Source organism: Chionomys nivalis, chromosome 11 (genome assembly GCF_950005125.1).
Source record: "Chionomys nivalis chromosome 11, mChiNiv1.1, whole genome shotgun sequence".
Lineage (NCBI taxonomy): Eukaryota > Metazoa > Chordata > Mammalia > Rodentia > Cricetidae > Chionomys > Chionomys nivalis.
In genome coordinates, this window is record NC_080096.1 from 30,004,763 (window position 1) to 30,025,095 (window position 20,333).

A 20,333-nucleotide genomic window follows, 5' to 3' on the forward strand; every position below is an offset into this window, starting at 1 on the left:
TAAACAATTTCCAACTTATATAAGGACACCAGATTTGGGTAACACTTAGAAATGTTTCATGCTTTTTTTTTTTTTTTTGGTTTATGTCCTATCTAGTTTTATCAAAATATTGGCATAATTTTTTAAATGCAAAAAAGGTTCATGCAATTGTCTTTGGCGGAAGTGAGAAAACAGAGATCTGGGGAGAAGATTCACTCTAGGAAAGTTCTGAAAAGGAAGAACTCTAGGTAGGTAAGGAGCTCAGACCCTGCACAGTGTTGCAAGGGAGAGGCCAGAGAATAGTCTGGGCCTCAGAAGGACAGGCTTAATGTATCCATAGTTCCCATTCTCCATTCAGCCAGTTATTGCCTAGACTTGACTCCGTAACAAATAGTTCTCTGTTGACACCCTTCCACAGACTATTTAAATTTTCTTTGCTACCAGTGCAGATCTGAGCCTGTCATCTTCTGTTTTCCCTTTTCCTGCCCGGTGTGTGGCAGAAATCTCTGACATATATTAAAAGGTTAACAGGTATTTGCTAAAAGAACTGTTTGGCTATTTATGCTCCCTGCCAGCTGGTTTCTGAAGCTAGTTACAACAGCTTACTAAGGAGGAAAGGCAGGAGGCTGTACAGCAGCATTAGAGTAAAGACTGGAAGGCTGCAGGTCAAGCTTCTGTAGGCTTGGTGGGTAAAAATAAGATTTCGAACTTAAGAAAATTGAAACAGAAACGGGCACAGCAAGAAAGTATTTTCAGTTACAACAAAAAGTATTGCACTGTTAAACTCATTTTCCCTCTGGCCTGGGACTCAGTTCCCTTGTATGGGTCCTATAAACCCAGAAGCTAAGGAGGCAGAGGAATGAGAGGAGGTCAGAGGTCTTCTGAAACCACTTGGGGAAATTCTCTTGTGGCAACAACACAGCCCATATGTATCCTTCCTCTAGAATGGCTTTAAGTCACATACTCATATATTCTGTGGGGACAGGAGAGGACTCTGTTCAAAGGCTGTGTTAGGCAGTCTGGCTATTCTTGGCAGAGATGTATGGCGTACACCATTTATGGCACATAGTTCAGAAAAGTCTGGAGCAGGAAGTGAGGACTCTTGAGGAAAGGGGTACTTCTGCATTCTCCAGAGTGAATAAATGAACTTGGAACTAGGATGTCTCATCAGAATGAAGGCCTGCCTCTCTGGCTAGGAGGCCAAGCCAACCTGAAAGTGTTTACCTGAGATGACCTCACCGCCGTGGCCCTGTTTGAGGAAGCTGAAGACGGTTTTCTGATGATAAGCACAGTCAATGCAAGCCTGGACAGCCTGCTGTAACACCACGGAGGCACGGGCTGGCCCGAAATGATCAGGAAGTCGTTGGATCTTCTTCTTATCCAAGTGGGGGCCTGTGCTGCCACTCTTGTTCAAGTAGATACAAACTACAGGAAACAAAGAACCCAGAAGCCTTACAGTGTGCCTGGCAGAAAGAAGTCAGAGTTCAGCTCTCTCTTCTATCTGCTCAACTCTGAACTTGGCTCTCCTGAGTTTTCCCCACAACTACATTACAAAATACTGTGGGTGATAAAGGGAGGTTTGGAAAATTGCCACTAGTCCAAGCTTCATGATCAAGGTCTCTGGAGACACAGCCTATTAGGAGAAAAACCCAGAACAGAAACCAAAGCACAGAACATGAGCTGTCTTCACACAGTAAGCCCTTAGTGTTTCAAACTAGAAAGTTTTGTAGTGGTTTGTCATATAGCAAAGGCTTATCAGAACAGATTCTGATACAAGATGCTTTAGAAACAAATGCCAAACACACATCACAAGCTTTGGAACCAGATAGCAGAAAGCACCACAAGCAAAGTACCAGTGGGAACTCAAGTCTTGGGGTAGTTATTTTTTCTTTAGTGCTGGGGATCAAATCCAGGGCTTCATACAAGCTAAGCAAGTGCTCTACCACTGAGCTACATTCCTAGCCCCTTTAAGAGTTTTAATGGAAGCCTAAAGTTTCCCAGAAGGCTACCCATCCAGGGTTTAGAAAAGTGGAGACAACAGTAACTGGAGAGTGAAGGATGGGGCACAAGTACTAGGAAGGAACTGAAAGTCTGATATGACTGTTGCCCATAATAGCATAAAACAGGAAATGTACTTAATGAGCTCAATGAAAGAGCTAAGATTTTAAAAGTCATCAAAATGCTACCTGCCTTCTTGCTGCTTATGAAAAAAATGTAAGATGTGAGATAAAGGGGCTGGCGAGATGGCTCAGAGGTTAAGAGCACTGCCTGCTCTTCCGAAGGTCCTGAGTTCAATTCCCAGCAACCACATGGTGGCTCACAACCATCTGTAATAAGATCTGGTGCCTTCTTCTGGCCTGCAGGCATATATGCAGACAGAATATTGTATGCTTAATAAATAAATATTTAAAAAAAAGATGTGAGATAAAATCCTTTATTAAGAGGTAAGAAAGAAGGTGGGGTACGGTGGCATATATCTTTAGTCCCAGCATTCATAACAGAGGTAGATGAATCTGAGTCTGGTGCCAGTCTGGTCTACATCATGAGTATCAGGAGAGCCAGGGCTACATAGTGAGACTCTGTCTTCTCAAAAACAAACAAACAATCAGAAAAGGTCTAAGAATATGCTTCATAGACTTTTTTCAGACCAAAGATTTTCTAAGGAATTTGCTAAGGGAAATTCTTGCAGACTCTTTTCTTTATACAACAAGATCAATTTTTTTCTCTTTAAAAGTATTTTAATTAAAATACAATTTCATAATTAACCCCCTCCCAAAGTTCTCTCTCATGTCCCATTCCTTCCATTCCCTCTCAAATTTATAGCCTTTTTCTTTAATTATTAAGATTCTTCAGGGTACTTTTAGCTGTATCTGCAGAGGAAGGAAACCCTGATGTTACTCAGAGAAACCCTCACACTGCTAAGAAAGTCTAAGTTATCATTTTGTTAGAATGATCGCCAACATGAACTTTAGAGGGTTCAGAGACATACAAAATGGAGAACATTTGCTCCTCCAGCCCCACTTCTTTTTATTCTTCTCTCATATATTACAACCCAACCACAGTTTCCCCTCCCTCCTCTCCTCTCACCCCCACCGCCCCAGATCCACTCCACCTCTGTTTCCCTTCAGAAAAGGGCAGGCCTCCCAGGGATATCAACCAAACATGGCATATCAAATTGCAATAAGACTAGGTGTCTAACTACAGTCCCAGAGGATCTGACACACTCTTCTGGACTGTATAGGTACCATACATACATGTAATACACAGACACATACTTGCAGGTAAATATCCATATACATATCCTCCACTGAGAGGTAAGCTCTGATTAGGGATTCCTTATTACTGAATTTAGGTTTTGTGGCTGACTGATCAATAGAATATGGTTGAAATGATGCCATCTATGCTAAGTTTGGGGCTTGGGCATTAGTCTCTTTCTAACCATATTCTATTGATAGTGTGTATTGTGGCTAGGACAAGTTGGAGTTCTCTGGGAAGAGGTATCTCAATTGAGAAAATGCCTCGATACGACTGGCCTACAGGCAAGTCTGTAGGGCATTTTCTTGATTGATGATTGGTGTGGTAGGGCCCAGCCCATTGTGAGCAGTGCTAACCCTGGGTAGGGTAGGTCCTGGATGGTATAAGAAAGCTTGCTCAGTAAGCCCTGAGGAGCAGGCCACTAAGCAGCATTCCTATATGGCTTCTGCTTCAGTTCCTACCTCCAGGTTGTTGCTTGAGGGTGGACAGTGATGTGAAAGTATAAACCAAACAAACCCTTTCCTTACCAAATTTCTTTTCACCACGCTGTTTTTTTGTTTTGTTTTGTTGGTTTGTTTTTGAGACAAGGTTTCTAAGTACAGCCCAGGCTGTCCTGGAATATACTTTGTAGACCACGCTGACCTTGAAGTCAGAGATCTGCTAGCTTCTGCCTCCCAGAGTGCTGGGATTAAGGTGTGTGCCCACTACTACTGGGCTTAGTCATGCCATTTTATCACAGTAATAGGAAACTTTAAGTTAGGATGATCACAGAATCAGTCAACTCTCTAGACAGAAAGAGTACAAGGCCAACTTGGACAATACTCAAAAGATTGTCTCAAAACAAAGCACCAAAAAATCAAAACAAACTAAACAAAAACCCATCAACAAAACTAAAATAATAAATATTAAAAGAAGTCAGGTGAAAAAAACATCTTACCCATAGGATAATAGAAATTATGCAAGCAGAAAAAATATAAGGAAATATCTAAATTATTTTGAGAGAAGCCTCCATCAACCTAGACTTCTGAACCTCATGAAATTCTCCTTTAAATGTGAAGGAGAAATAAAGATAAAGAAAAATCAAAATAGTATCTCAAGAAATTTTAAGTCCTTTAGTAAGAGATGAAACAGATCAGAAATCTAGATTATAAAATAAGGAAGGGCTAAGGAGTGTAACTCAGTGATCAAATACTTGCTTACTACAAGACCCTAGGTTTGATGACCAAAACTATTGAATAAATAAATGAACAAAAGAGAGGAAAATAGAAGACTAAACGAGGACAATGTAAACATTTTTATTCTTAATTTACTAAAATTTATTCTCAATAATAATTATCAATAATATATTTGATTACCTATGCTATTATGTGAATATATATATATATACTTAAATATAAGTGAAATGATTAGTACTAATGTCTTAGTAGCTGTTCTATTACTATTACATGACCAACACAACTCTTTTTTTGTAAGTGTTTTGTTTTGAGACAGAGTCTCTCTACAGAGCCCTAGCTGTCCTGAAATTCACTACTAGAGCTGGCTGGCCTTGAACTCACAGAAATATGCCTGCTTCTGCCTTCTGAGTGTTGAGATTAAAGGCGTGTGTCACCATGCCTGGCTTCACACATGCACTGTGGCATATGTCAACCTCAAGTATATAAATGAAAAACAAAACAGAACAACCAAAAACCCAGAAAGCCAATATCAATTATTGTAGATGGAGACTTCAGCAACCTTCTATCAGAAATGAATAGATACAGCAGGAAAATAAAAATAAAATTAGCAAGAATATAACTGAAATCAATAGTACCATAAATCAACTGGCTATAATTGATATCAAATAACTATTTTATCCAATAACAGGAGCTCAAGCTCACAGAGACCAGTGAGAAAGGCAGACCACATCCTGGGCTACAGAACACTTGAACAAATCTAAAACAGAAACTAAACAGTGTACTCTTCATGTCACAGTAGAGTTAAGATAGGAAATACCCAAATATGTGGTCGTTAAAACAACATATCCCTAAAAACCACATAAGACAAGTAAATAGTATGAGAAATTAAAAATATTTTATCTTAATCAATATGCAAAAAAACATCTTACTGAAACCTGTGAGATACAAGAGAAGGAGTGAAGCAAAGTACACAATGAAAAGATTTAGAGCCTGGTCTACAGAGCTAGTTCCAGGACAGGCTCCAAAACCACAGAGAAACCCTGTCTCGAAAAACCAAAAAAAAAAAAAAAAAGATTTAGAAAAGAAAAATCCAAAGTCAATAATACAAATTTACACCCAAAGAAACTCAAAAAAAAAAAAAAAAAAAAAAAAAAAAAAAAAAAAGGAATTAAACCCAGACTAAGCAGAAGAGAATAAAAATTAGAGGAGAAACTAATGAAATTTAAAGAAAAAAAACCCCCCAAAAAACCAAAAGTTGGTTTTGTGAAAAGATAAAAGGTATAACACCAATAACTTCTATCAGAGGTGGTAAAGAAGACACTGCTACATGTCATATATTAGTAAAAGGATAATGATATTATGAATCCCCCTGTTCCCTGACTCTGGTGTGGATTCAGGGAAAACCTAGTTCTCCATAGCCATTCTCATTCTTTCCATATCTAGTCTATCCCCATTCCTTTGAGACTCCCTGCTGATGTAGAGAACCACTCTCTACAAGGGACACATAGTTGTCACACTTGGTTGGAATCCAAAATTGCTCTTTACCAGGGACCCCATAGATGCTACACTTGACTAGAACCCAGAATGGGGAAACAGCAATGAAAAAACAAAACACACTTGTAGTTGTTTGAAAGAAAATAGCCCCCAAAGGGAGTGGTAATATTAGGAGGTGTGGTTTTGTTGGAGTGGATGTGGCCTTGTTGGAGGAAGAGTGTCACTGTGGGGGTGGGCTGTGAGGTCTTAGACCCAGTGTTCGGTTCACTTCCTGTTGCCTGCACAAGATGTAGAACTCTTACCAGTCTCTCCAGCACCATGTCTGCCCTAATGCTGCCATGTCCCAACCTGATGATAATGGACTGAACCTCTGAACTGTAAGCCACCCGATTAAATGTTCTCCTTATAAGAGTTGTCAGGATTATAGTGTCTCTTCACAGCAACAGAAACCCTAACTAAGACAACACCCACCCATCAAAGGTAAGGCTAGATATTTACACCCAGAAGCATCTCAAATGTCATAACACTAGTTGCCTATATCCCAGTGGAAACACAAACATGAACAACCAAGACAATACTTCTCCAGCACAAGCCATCAGACCTATTGTAGTAGGCCTTAATGAAGACCATCAAAACAGAAAGAGTTCAATGAGATAATGAAAACAACTTAAGATATGCAAGTACAATTTAGCAAATAAATAGAATTGCTAAAGAAAAGTCAAGTTGAAATAAAATTCAAAATGAAAATTTTAGGAAGTTAAACAAAAAACCTCAGCAATGAAGGTTGAAGACACAGAAGAGAGAATTTCAGGTCTTGAAGACAAAGGGAAAGAAATGGATATGTATATGCACTAAAGGTTGCAGGTATTTTGCAGCAACCTTGATAGGTATTTTATAAAATGGGGACACATATGACTTTTGCATGTGCCAGCCAGTGTATAGCACACACATGCACCCACCCCAGGTTGATTACCCATTCTCATCAGCTACCAGATTTTACTTTGAATCAATCATTCATTGTCTGGTACCCAAAGTAAAACTCATTTTCACTGTATCAAGGTTTGCCTCCACTAATGATTTTTTTTAAAACTCAGAAGCTTTTCATCTATATTGAAATGGTGGCAGCCTCATGCTACAAGACTTCTGAAAGGCAAAAGGGACCATTAATAAGGAAATGACCCAACTAAGTAAGATGAGTAATTACTCTAAACGGGGCCAGCAAGCTTTGAATGTTTTCCTATTCTTTGCAACCGGCCCCAGTTTCCCAGCTTTGAGTTCATAGAACAGTTACCCCAGTTTTTTGGTTTTTTTTTTTTTTTTTTTTTTTTGTGTGTGTGTGTTTTTTCTTACTGCTCTGACAAAATGAAAGTTTTATATTTCAAAAGCTATAAAGAATTTTTTTAAACCTAGGTTTACACATGGACAGGGTTAGTTATTGGTAGAAGACAAGAGGAAATGTAGACACTATGCCTCAGGGACAAACTGCAGCTAGTTCCATCCTCTGCTCTTACCTGTGGGGGCCTGCATGGCTGAACTGGGGATGGTGGCAGCATCCTGGGGAACAGTGCTGGTATCCGGTTCAGGAGTGCTGGTTGTTGGTGAGGTGGGTGGTGGGCTCAGCAAAGTCCGAGGTTTCCTCTGTTAAAATGGATGGGAAAAGTTTGCTACCTGTGCATGGTACTTTCTCTTTTCATTTCTCTATTCCTAGCACTCAGTACACCCATGAAACAAACATATTTATTAATGGAACCACATTTTATTTGCTACTCAGTAACTGGCCCCAAAGTTGTACATATTGAAAGCACTTGATAAACATTTTCTGTTTAATGCACATTTTTGCTTGTTTGTCGAGACAGGGCTTCTCTGTAGTAATGCACTTTGATGCTACATTCAGTGTCATAAGAACTCTACATCTTTTGTAAATTGGGCAGATAAAAGCAAAAAGCATGCTATGCTTAATGTTATTTTGTTTCTTTCTCTAAATGGAACTGAACCTTCTGACTCTACCAGATGCTTTCCTCTGCCCTCTCTCTTCAACTCACTACCTGCTATTCCTTCCCAGTCCCCAGTTAGAATTCTCTAAAACTCTGCGGTTTTATCTGGCTCACATCTTACAATCTTAAGCTTTCTCTTCAACAGGAAATGTTCTCTTTTCATGTTATAAATTTATGTCCATCTAGGAAGCTCTCTTACTTTTTCTCTTAGCTTCATACTTTGTACTGTCCATGTGCTATCATTACCTGCTTGCACACTGATGCTCCCTATTGACCTAGGGCTCCGTGAAGGTCTGAGTGCCATTCCTCACATGGCACCTGACATATAAGTATTAATAAATGTTTGTCATGAAGCATACAGTATAGAGTACCAAAAAGGGTGTATTTAAGAAGATCTGAGAGAAACCTATTCTTGTTATTATTTTTTGCTGGAACTTCAATGTTTGGAATGTTTCCAAAAACAGTTTCTAAAAGCCTTTAAGTATACAAGGAAAACAACTATTACCAAGATCCAAAAATCATCTTTCACAAAGTATTTGTGTAAGGTACTCTGCCCTCTAAGGACACATAATTTAATCTAGAGAGATCTGCTGATGGCAGTGGTCATACATCAAATGGCTTCACATGAGAAAGTCATCATGCAAAACCCTTATTAGAAATGGACATATGCTTACAATATCAGGTACTCCTGAAAGTAGAATTCCATGGAAGTAGGAAGTCATGATAGAAGGTAAATAAATACAAGTTCAACTTCAATGAGTTGGTACTATGATTTCAGGGTCTCTCAAAGAGCGGCCTGGTGAGCTGAGTACCGGAATGTTGTAGAAGAAAGCAGAAAGATGGAAGGTATCATTAGCATTTCAGATAGGTGTAATTACATGTATTACACAGATTCATGCATTAACTTTGATGTGGGATTCCCCTCTGTATGCTATGAATATGTTTATTACCATTGGTTAATAAGGAAACTGCATTGGCCTATGGCAGGGCAGAATATACAGTCTGGAAGAATACAGAGAGAGAGAGTAGGAGGAGTCAGGGAGACTCCATGTAGCTGCCTAAGGAGACAGACACCGGAACTTTACTTGTAGGCCACAACCTCGTGGTGATACACTGATTAATAGAAATGGGTTAATTTAAGATAGTTCGTAAGAAGTCTGAGCTAATAGGCCAAACAGTGTTGTAATAATATAGTTTCTCTGTGATTATTCAGGTCTAGTTGGCCGGGAATGAACGAGCAGTCTCCACCTACAAACTTAGTTCCACTTAACAGGGGGTAAGGGGGCTCAACACCTTACTGAAAGAAGTTATTCCAAAGTCACACAGTGACCATAAATGGGGATGAGACAAAACCTAAATGTGTCTTGTTTCTAAGACTTTCTGTTTCAAAAGAAGAGGTGTCATCACATGGAAGGCATATACTTTTATATGATTATGCAAAAGAGTAAAAGGGGTCAGATGTTAGGACACAAATCATGATACCATGAGAATATTTACTTTCAAGAGAATGGCTACTATGTTTTTGACTTCCTGAAGGGTGCAGAGCAGAGAAATCATAATAACTGAGTTCTCCGTTTTCAAAGGATATTGAAGGCCCTATAATGTAATCATCTTCAAAAAAAAAAAAGAAAAGAAAACAAAAACAAACAAAACCACTTTGCTCCTCCATCTTTCTCACCTTTCCATTTGTCTTAGTGGCATAGGAGCTACTGTGTACCATGTAGTATACCCTTCCGTGCAAACAGCTTTACTATGTTCACTATGTAATGTGTTGCTGGCCGGGTTCAAGGCCTCTGGCTTTCAGTACACCATGAACACTGGACCCTCACCAACACTCTTCTCAGAGTGTTGCTTCCTTGAGTCAGTTTTCTTGTTTCTTGAGTCTTTTAAAATTTGCTTTTTAGTTAATACTCTTATTTATATTTATTTATCTCTATTATATTTTTGTTATTTCTTTTAAGGTTTCTCTTGAGGGGCCATTACAAGAGTGAAGGACAAATGCAGAGGGACTGGAAAATGAGTGGGATTGAAGTGCATAATGTGATATTCTTAAAGAATCAATAATAATTATGACAAAAACTGAAGATTATAATTTTAATATTTAGCATTCTGATTGTATGGTTTCAATGTTTTTTTCCTACTTATTCTGTTTTATTTTGAAGAGAAATTCTAGAATATATTTAAATGGCTTGTACTTTGTTAACTACCAAAATGTATGCTAAAACAAATTTAAAAGGATTTGGTGACAGGTAACATATAAAATAAAAGTTTTTTCTGAAAAAAAAATCATCTTCAATATTTCTGCCTTCTTTTTCTTGAAACAGATCCCTGGCAGTGCACCTAGTCCCTGAGAAAACACTTGTAACTACGGGAGCTTTTACTACTATTTGAGATAGCTCCTTATATACTGAAACAAAGACCTTCTGTTTTAATTTCAATTTGCTCTCTCATTTTGTTTTTGGAGTCTCTCTAATACACACATTCCCTCTTTTGACTACCCTCGAGATATGCCCACGTAATCAAAACCAAGCCCCTCTGGCCTTGCATTCTTAGGACCTTTATTCAGCCTCTCCTCTAGAGCAGAGAAAGAGAAGAGGGAGTGGAGCAATGCTGTGATACAGTAACAGCAGCAGCAGTAGTCGTCGTCGTAGTAGTAATAATACTGAAGGATCAGGGCTAGGTATTAGCAGTGAATATTATACAGAAGAGTAAGAAATGACATTGAGAATTTAAATCCAATAAAAAAAAGGGACAATTACGAGAGGTAGTGTCACGACTAAAATCATCCATCCATTCGTCCGTCCATCCACCCATCCATCTTACATATACAGAACATCTCCCATGAGAATGAGAAACAAGGAGGAAAAGAGAAGGTTAGGTACTTGACCTTGAGGGGCTTATACTCTACAAGGACTAATGTTAGCTAGAGTTATTAACAAGCATAGCAAATCAGCCAAATAACCAACTCTAGGGAAAATATGGGACTGCAATGGAGGTCCAGGGAGAACAGGACATCATTTCCACAGGGTGATTCAAGTAATCAAATTCAGAAGGAGGTTTTGAGAAACCCTTGATCATTAGGAAATAAGTGGAGGAGAGATGATAACAAGGGCCCCAGAGGAGTTTTTTTTTTTTTTTTTTTTTTTTTCCACACCATTGCTTTTGCTAGGGAAGCTATCCATGGAAACACTGAATGATTTAAGAAGTAGTATATTCATTCAGTAACCATGCTCAGTGAAGCTTGACTTGATCTTTTCCTACATTAGAGGAAAGTATATGACCCTTAGGTGTGTGTGTAGTGGCAATTTTGGAACTAGATATAGAAACCAGTCAATGTAGTCTTTGTCATTCACTTGCTATATGGTCTTAGGAAAATCATTTCACATGTCTAACTTTTAATTTACTTCATAATAAATAGTCTCCCAGAGCATTGTGATGATCATGATATGAATGTAATAGCATCTAATATAGTCTGACATTAAATAATTAAATGAAGTTTTAAAAAGAAATCTTTGCAATAGCAAATGAAATACATTTATAGAATTAATATACTCTATTTACGTGCTAGGCATCTATTTTGTGAAGATTAATGAGAAGCTGGATCTTTTATCTATGAAAGACATTGGATTGACTCTCTCAAAAACTAAAATTGGTTTCCTATCCCTACTATCCTATCTCTAACATTAGTAAACTACAGGTGAGCGCTAAATAAAGATGACAATCTAGATTTCTCTTAAAAACCATTAACTAGGTGAACAAGATGGCTAGATGTGCACCTTTTCGAGATAAAATGTGTGGCTGAATTGCCTCTTCGCTGTCCCATACCTCTTTCTGGGAAGCCCACATTTTTACCTACCTTACTGCCAGGTTTGGGACCCCTCTTCTTTGGGAATTTCAAAGGTTCAGCTGACTTGGATGGAGTAGAGGTGGGATGGGGAATAAGGATCTTGGGTGTTCGGCCCCGCTTCTTTCCTGGTTTGCGCCCCCTCTGCCCTGGTTGATGCTCCAAGACAGTTTTGGTGCTGTGGATGCTGGGCTTCTCAGTATTCACATCAGATGCAGGGGAAGGATTCTTTGGAATCACAACTGTAAGAAAAAGACTCATTCTATTATCCCTCTTCCTGTATTTCCACCTGTCTTAATTAGGGTTTCTATTGTGACAAAACACAATGACCAAAAAGCAATCTGGGAAGGAAAGGGTTTATTGGGCTTATACTTTCATACTGTAGTGCATCACTGAAAGAAGCCAGGACAGGATCTCAAACAGGGCAGGAACCTGGAGGCAGACGCTGATGCAGAGGCCATGGAGGGGTGCTGCTTACTGGCTTGTTTCCCATGGCTTGCTCTGCCTTTCTTATAGAACCCAGGACCACCAGCTAAGGGGTGGTACCACTCACAATGGCTGGGCTCTCCCCCATCAATCACTAAGAAAATGCCTTACAGCTGGATCTTATGGAGGCATCTTCTCAATTGAAGTTCCCTCCTTTCAGATGACTCTAGCTTGTATCAAGTTGACATAAGATCAGCCAAGACACTATCCCAGACAGAAGGAAAAATAACATTTCTGTCCAGGGAGTTTGTCCTAGTTTCTTGGCATTTGACCTAGATACTTAGAAAATTACAAAATAAATTGAATTTATTTTGGCTACAATAGAAGTTTTTTTTTTTTTTTTTTAAATCATTTCTAGTAGATGCAGTAAAACATTAAAGATTTCCCTAAGTATCTTAGGGAAGCATTGTGACCCAAGTTCAAGGTAAATCCTGTGGCTAGAACCAGAGGCTCACAACTGGGACAGATCTCATGAGTCTATAGTCTTTTTCTGATGAGAATTAAGATATAATAGAAGAGAAGTGGTGCCTCTCCCTGGCTACTCATTGAGGCAAGAACTTTTGTTTTCAAAGTGAACCCTGACAGCCAAGGTGACATCAACGTGGCTGAGATTTTAGCATGATTAGTGCAGTGTGTGTGTGTGAAACATGAAAATGGAAATCATTTCTCCTCAACTTAAAATGTTTGCTCTTCATTAAAGTCTAAATCCTTTATCGTGATTCCCAAAAGTTCAGACTTTTGCCTCTGCCTTGCACTCTAGTTATGACTGATGTCATACACCTACCTTTATTCTAGTTGCTCTATATATTGAACTCTTCGTTACTCTTAGTTAGATATATATCAATACTTAATTTTCTTTCTTTTTTTTTTCATTTTTCGAGACAGGATTTTTCTGTAGCCTTGAAGTCTATACTGGAACAAGCTTTTGCACCACCACCCAGCAATTTTCCAAGCTTAATCTAAGACCACATTCTTATTGACGTCTTCTCTGACCAGGACACCATTAGGTCAGCACTTCTAAAGTATTCTGTGGACTACTTAATTTTATGTCATCCTTCATCTTCTCCTTAAATTTAGACCATTTAGAGATAAGGAATACCTAATTCATTACAAAAATAATTATTGAGCACTTGCTATAGGTTATATACTGTTTTGAGTCCTAGGAATAGAACAGTGAACAGAGCAGACATAGTTTACACTCATCAACTCAGTGGGAGAAATGAAAAGGGAACAATATTTATCAGAGTACCAGGTACTGATAAGTACTATGATTCATGTAGGGTAAGGATACTACATTGTTTGGGAAGCATTCTTTTAAGAGAAGAGATTTAAGCACTGTTCCAAAGAGCAAGCCTATGAAGATCCCACAGAAGAGTTGTCAAAGACTGTTTTGGTAAGTCTAATGTGTAACAAATAGAAATTCTAACATGGGAACATGTTATTGTTTGAAGTTAGCATAGCTGGACATGAGTTTGCAATGTGGAGAATAGATTAGAGAAGAAAAGCAGTAGGAATGAATAGATCAAGCTGGGTAGCTAGCTACTAAACGCTTGCTATGCAAGCATAAGGACTTAGTCTAAACCCAGGATCCATCTAAAAAAGTTGGGCATGCTGGTATGTGCTTGGAATCCCAGCTCCAGAGAGACAGAGATAGGAAGACAGCTGGGGCTCCTTGGCCAGCCAGCCTTCACTACCTAATGGAGTGGCTCAATGAGAGACCCCAACTCAAAAAATAAGGTTTCTGTGGGAAGTGCTGGGGGATGGTGCAGTAGTAAAGTGCTTGCTGTACAAGAAAGAGCATCTGAATTCAGACCTCCAGCACTCACATAGAGCCAACATATAGTACACAAAGACATACAAGTACTTGAAACTACTACTATATCCCATCATAATTCCCAACTTTAAAGGACTGAAATCCATCGTTAACGATGGTGAAGGATGTGAAGGAATTAGAATTCAATACTGTTGGTCTGAACATAAACCATTCTGAAAAATTGCTTAGTTCTATACCTTATGACCCAACAAAATAAACAATACGGTTACCAACAGACATGTGCTAGGATATTTATTACAGCATTTTTCATGACAAAAATGACAAACAGAAGAACAGAATGTATATACTAATATTCATAGAGAGGAACACCACAAGAATCACAAAAGAACTACTGCTAACCATTTTTGTATGCAACAACATAGCTGAATTTCACAGAAATATGCTACATGAAAGAAGTCAAATAAAAATTAAATGACAAAAAGCCAGGATATATAACTTGTGAAGTGTGAAAACAGAAAAAAAAACAATCTAGATTGATAAGATGGTAAGTGCCTTTGAGAAAGTTGGATATTATGAGTGAGTCTTCCAGATGCTTTAAATGAACTATATCAGCATAAAAGAAACAGAGAAGAGGGGCTAGAGAGATGGCTCAGTGGGTAAGAGCACTGGCCGCTCTTCCAGAGGTCCTGAGTTCAATTCCCACAATCACATGGTGGCTCACAACCATCTGTAATGAGACCTGGTGCCTTCCTTGCCAGCAATACATTGTATGCTTAATAAACAAATAAATCTTTTTTTTTTTTTTTAAAAAAAAGAAACAGAGAAGAAAGAACAGGGATGTGGAGAAGTGGTGCAGGAGAATTGTTTGTATTCTGTCAATCATGTTATAAATAAACGCTGATTGGCCAGGCAGAAAATATAGGCGGGAAAACCAGACAGGAAATAGAAATGATGTAATGAAAACAGGAGAATTCTGGGAAGGAGGAAGTTGACTCCTCCCACTCCTGCCCAGATCACCGAAGCAGCAGGATGTGATCTGCCTCACTGAAAAAAGGTACTGAGCCACATGGCTAACATAGATCAGAAAAATGGATTAATCAAGATGTGAGAGTTAGCCAGTGAGAGGCTAGAGTTAATGGGCCAATCAGCTTATAATTTATGGAGACTTATGCGTGATTTTCTTTGGGGCTAAACAGTTGTGGGGTACCGGGCGGGACAAAAACCCCAACAACAAGCAGGCCCCCTTCATGTTACAGAGAAGGCTCAGTGCTTGCTGCACAAGAATGAAGACGTGAGTTAAGATCCCTAGCACTCATTGATAAAAGTGGGTCCTAGTGGTGTGCACCTGTGACACTACTGGATTCCAGAGACTCATTAGCCACCCAGTCTAGCCTAAAAGGCAAGCTCCACGTTCAGTGAGAATTTGTCTCAAAAGGGGGCAAGTAGAAAGCAATAGAGGAAGACACCTGAAGTTGGCCTCTGGCCTCCACATTTGCATGTATGGGTCAGGTAACCATTATACACATGTAAATACGTGCACACATGTATACATGCATACATACCCCACCAAAGTATAATGGTGAATTGAAATCTTGGTATTATTAGAGAAACAGTAATTTGATTCAGAGTACATTTGAAGGAAGAGTTGACTGGATGTCAGGAAGCAAAAAATTAGCAAGCAAACCACAAAAGCATATTGAACACATCCAATTAAAATCATATCTAATGAAAAGGAGGAGTTATACGTGAAACAATGTTACTAGCTGGGACAGTTGGGAGATTAATGATGCCTTTTATTTTTTTAATATTTATTTATTTATTTATTTATTTATTTATTTATTATGTATACAATATTCTGTCTGTGTGTATGTCTGCAGGCCAGAAGAGGACGCCAGACATCATTAAAGATGGTGGTGAGCCACCATGTGGTTGCCGGGAATTGAACTCAGGACCTTTGGAAGAGCAGGCAATGCTCTTAACCACTGAGCCATCTCTCCAGCCCTAATGATGCCTTTTATTGAGGTGGAAAACACCAGAGAAAGAGATCTAGAATTGAGATTCTAAAATTGTTTCTTATGAGCTGTCTATTAGATATTAAAATACAGAGATGTTAATTAGGGAGTTATATATTTGAGTCTGGAAACCAAAGGAGATGCTAGAACTGAAGATAAAAATTTGAGAATCATCAGTGTGTTTACTGGTATGTAAAATCATTTCACTAAATAAGATTTTGTTGAGTATGAATACATAATTAAGAAAAGAGGGGGAAAAGATAGCTTCTAACATTAATGTACATCAGTTAGACAGAAGAGCTAGCAAAGAGATTAAAGAGTGGTTCAAAAGTGAATCCAAAAGAAAATGAGTGTGAAGTCCCAGAAATCAAGAGAAGTGTTCTAGCACCTCAACCTGCTAACCAAATATAACATCACTCCAGCTGGAACACGTCCAGTCTATCTTCTAACTTGATGGACTGAGAATACCACATATTTATCATCTCAGCTTCAAATCAGTTATCTTGAGGTCAGACACACCAAAATTGAAATTCAGTTAACAAAACAATTAGCCTTGTCAATGTAGAGAGAAAAATACAAGAGCTATTCTAGATTCTGAAAGTGAAAATGACATACAGTTAATGCAATATATGGTTTGGTTTAGAGCCTGGGGGAAGATATATTTTGAAAAGAATATTAGATCAATTGATCAGATTTACATACTGATTCTGGTAATATCTGATGTCAAGTGTGGCTTGCTGAGTCACTAGAGTAGGGCATCATACACATTACTGAATAAATCAGAGGATGTATTTATCCCTATGATTTAGCAATTCCAACCACAGGTATAAATACCAGGGAGGTTCTTTTTTTTTTTTTGGTTTTTCGAGACAGGGTTTCTCTGTGGCTTTGGAGCCTGTCCTGGAACTAGCTCTGTAGACCAGGCTGGTCTCGAACTCACAGAGATCCGCCTGCCTCTGCCTCCCAAGTGCTAGGATTAAAGGCGTGCGCCACCATCGCCCGGCTCCAGGGAGGTTCTTGCACATATATATCAGCATATGTGTATTAATGCTCATAGTAGAATTATTTTTAATAACTGGCAAGTTTAAATGATCCAAATACTCACTATTAGTAAGATGGGTCTAGGCCGGGGCACAGCTCCCTGGCAAAGCATTTGCTCATGGGCATCATGAGTCCTGGATTTAATCTACAGCACACATACATTAAATAAAGGAAGGGGGAATATTTTGTATGTTATGTAAGCTAAGAATGGTGGCTTATGCCTATAACACAAGCACTTGGGAAGCCAAGGAAGGTAGACTGTGGTGAGGCCAAGGTCAGTCTGAGCTACAGAATGAGACTGACTCAAAAAGATTATGAAGATAGTACTCACAGTGTGTGGTCTGGAGACTTATAGGGAAACAGCTTAATTAGTGAAGTGTTTGCTGCCCAAACATGAGGATCTGAGTTTGATCTCCAGAATGTACATAAAAAGCCAGGCAAGGTGATATATGCTTGTTACCACAGTGTTGAGGAGATGGAAGCAGATGAATCCCTGGGACTGGCTGAGAAGTCAGTCTAGGTTGATCAGATAAGCCCTAGGCCAGTGAGAGACCTTGTTTCTAAAACCCAAGATAGTGCCTGAAGAGGAATGGTAGCGAAGTTTGTCCTCTGGCCTCCAAACTCATGAGCACACATGCATGTTCTTATTTGTACATATAAACATGCACACACACAGAGATACAAAAAGAAAAAAATAAAGGAAAAATCCTTGTATAAAGTACAAATGGTTTCTAATGGTGATCAGTGTTATTTTCCTTTTTCACATTCATTCTTTCATGGTGGACTTTTCCAGAGGCTACTTTGAGGGTATTATTGTTCGGACAGATAACAAAATGTGTACTTGTGTATATTTTTTCTTGAACTGTTTATTCATTACTAAATACTTAAAAAAAAACAGCTTTCTGGGGGCTAGAAAGGTTACTCAGTGGTTTAGTGTACTGGCTGCTCTTCCAGAAAACTCAGATTCAATTCCTAGCATCTATGTGACAGCTAACAACGATAGGTTACTCAGGTTCCAGGGGATCCAATGCGTTCTTATGGCCTGTGGATATGAGGTATGTATGTGATGCAGACATTAATGTATGCAAAATACCCACAAACATAAAACAAAATAAAAACATCTTTCTTTTGTATATAAATATGCAAATGTTTAATGCACATTGCTTGATGAGTTTGGATACATGCATATACTTATGATAGCATAATCAAGGTAAAAAAACATAGTCATCACCTCCAAAACTTTTCTTATGTTTCATTTTGTGTGTGTGTGTGATAAGAACATTTAAAATGATGTCATGGTTTAAAAGAAAATAACCTCCAAAGGCAGTGGCACTATTAGGAGGTATGGTCTTGTTGGAGAAGTGTGTCATCGTGGGGGCAGGCTTTGAGGTCTCGTGTTCAAGCTTCCGTTAGTGTGACTTTTAGTTGACTTCCTGTTTCCTGCAAGATGTAGCACTCTCAGCTCCAGCACCACACGTGTCTGTACTATGTTATGCTCCCTGTCATGATAATAATGGATTGAACTTCTGAAATTGAAAGCCACCATTTCAATGAAATATTTTCCTTGTAAGAGTTGCTGTGGTCACAGAAATAAAAACCCTAAGACATATGAGAACTACATTTCTAACAAAATCTTAAGCATACAGTGTGTGTGTGTGTGTGTGTGTGTGTATTGTGGTACAGTACGTCTCTAGAACTTACCATGCATTATTAAAACTTTATACCCATCCACTGATTCATAATTCTGCATTTTTCTTTCACCTACCCTTTGGCAACTGCCATTCTAGTCTGTTTCTATACTCTTGACTGCTTTAGATAGTTCATGAGTAGAATCATGTAGTATTCTTTTATGTTTGGCTTATTTCACTTAGCAAAAAGTCCTCTGGGTTTGTCCATATTGTTACAAATGACATTCACATTGATAGTCTTTTCCATTCTTTTTTTCCCTCCACTCATTCCAGGCTTTTCTTTAAGACTGAGTTTCACTGTCGGCATATATCACAATTTCTTAATCTGTTTATCTGTTCACAGACACCTGGCTTGTTTCCATGGAATATGTTCTTATATATTCCTGTTTTAAAAAGTTTTATTTGAAACTGGAGAGATGGCTTATCAGCTAAAAAAATAAAAAGAAAACAAAACAAAACACTAGTGGCTCTTCAAAAGATTCGCTGGAAATTGTTCCAGTACCGAAAAAATGATTCACAACTGTCATAACTCAGTCCCCAAAATCAAAAACCTACCCTAGACTGCTTAGGTAATGGGCACACACGGCACACAGACATAAATGCAGGCAAAACATTTATACAACATAAAACAAATAAATTAAAAAATATATTTAGAAAGTTCCATGTTTTAATTTCTACTATAATGACATGAAAATATAATTCACATAAAAATTTTTAAAGTCTTTTTTTTTATTTATTTATTTACTATATATACATTTTCCAGGATACAGTGCCAGATCTCATTACAGATGGTTGTGAGCCACCATGTGGTGGCTGGGAATTGAACTCAGGACCTCTGGAAGAGCAGCTAGTGCTCTTAACCACTGAGCCATCTCTCCAGCCTCAATTTTTAAAGTCTTTTTTTTAAAAAAAAAATTTATTTATTTATTTATTATGTATACAATATTCTGTCTGCAGGCCAGAAGAGGGCACCAGACCTCATTACAGATGGTTGTGAGCCACCATGTGGTTGCTGGGATTTGAACTCAGGACCTTTGGAAGAACAGACAATGCTCTTAACCGCTGAGCCATCTCTCCAGCCCTAAAGTCTTTCAGAGTATATTTGATAGTTGATCAAGTCTACTTGATGAGATTTAGAATCATTTAGGTGTGTCTGTGAGGGTATTTCTAAAGAGTTATAAGGTTATGGGAAGATTTACCTCAAATGTAGATGACACCATTTAATGGGCTGGGGTCCAGAAATAAAAAGCAGACAGCAGAAAACCAGTGGAGTCCCAGCACTCATTTCTCTCTGCTTCTTGACTGCTGATGCAATGAGCCTCTTTCCAAAAGTTAGAACTGCTCTGTTACCACCCTTTCCTTGCCCTGATGAACTACTGTGCCTTCAAATTGTGAGGCAAGAGAAGCCCTCCCTTCCATGAGCTGCTGTTTCAGGTATTTGGTCACAACAACAGGAAAAGTAACATAACATGAATATCCACACAGCCCAGCACATATCGACAGCAACACTGGAGAAAGTCCTTCTAACACATTTCATAGAAAGAACCTAACCCTCATTAAATTCAGCACTCTACTTATTTTATACCTTAAC

General features: G+C 38.6%; 1 protein-coding gene across 9 annotated transcripts in view; it reads right to left on the minus strand.

The window, feature by feature from the left end:
• Positions 1–20,333, minus strand: part of Scmh1 (Scm polycomb group protein homolog 1) — a 130,062-nt gene that overhangs the window by 14,406 nt on the left and 95,323 nt on the right. For all 9 annotated transcript variants that reach the window (XM_057783609.1, XM_057783615.1, XM_057783611.1 and 6 more), the window contains 3 exons: positions 11,754–11,983; positions 7,415–7,541; positions 1,204–1,404 (listed from right to left, as the gene is read on the minus strand). In XM_057783609.1, the coding sequence (XP_057639592.1) occupies positions 1,204–1,404; positions 7,415–7,541; positions 11,754–11,983 (558 nt within the window). The remainder of the gene's footprint in view (positions 1–1,203; positions 1,405–7,414; positions 7,542–11,753; positions 11,984–20,333) is intronic.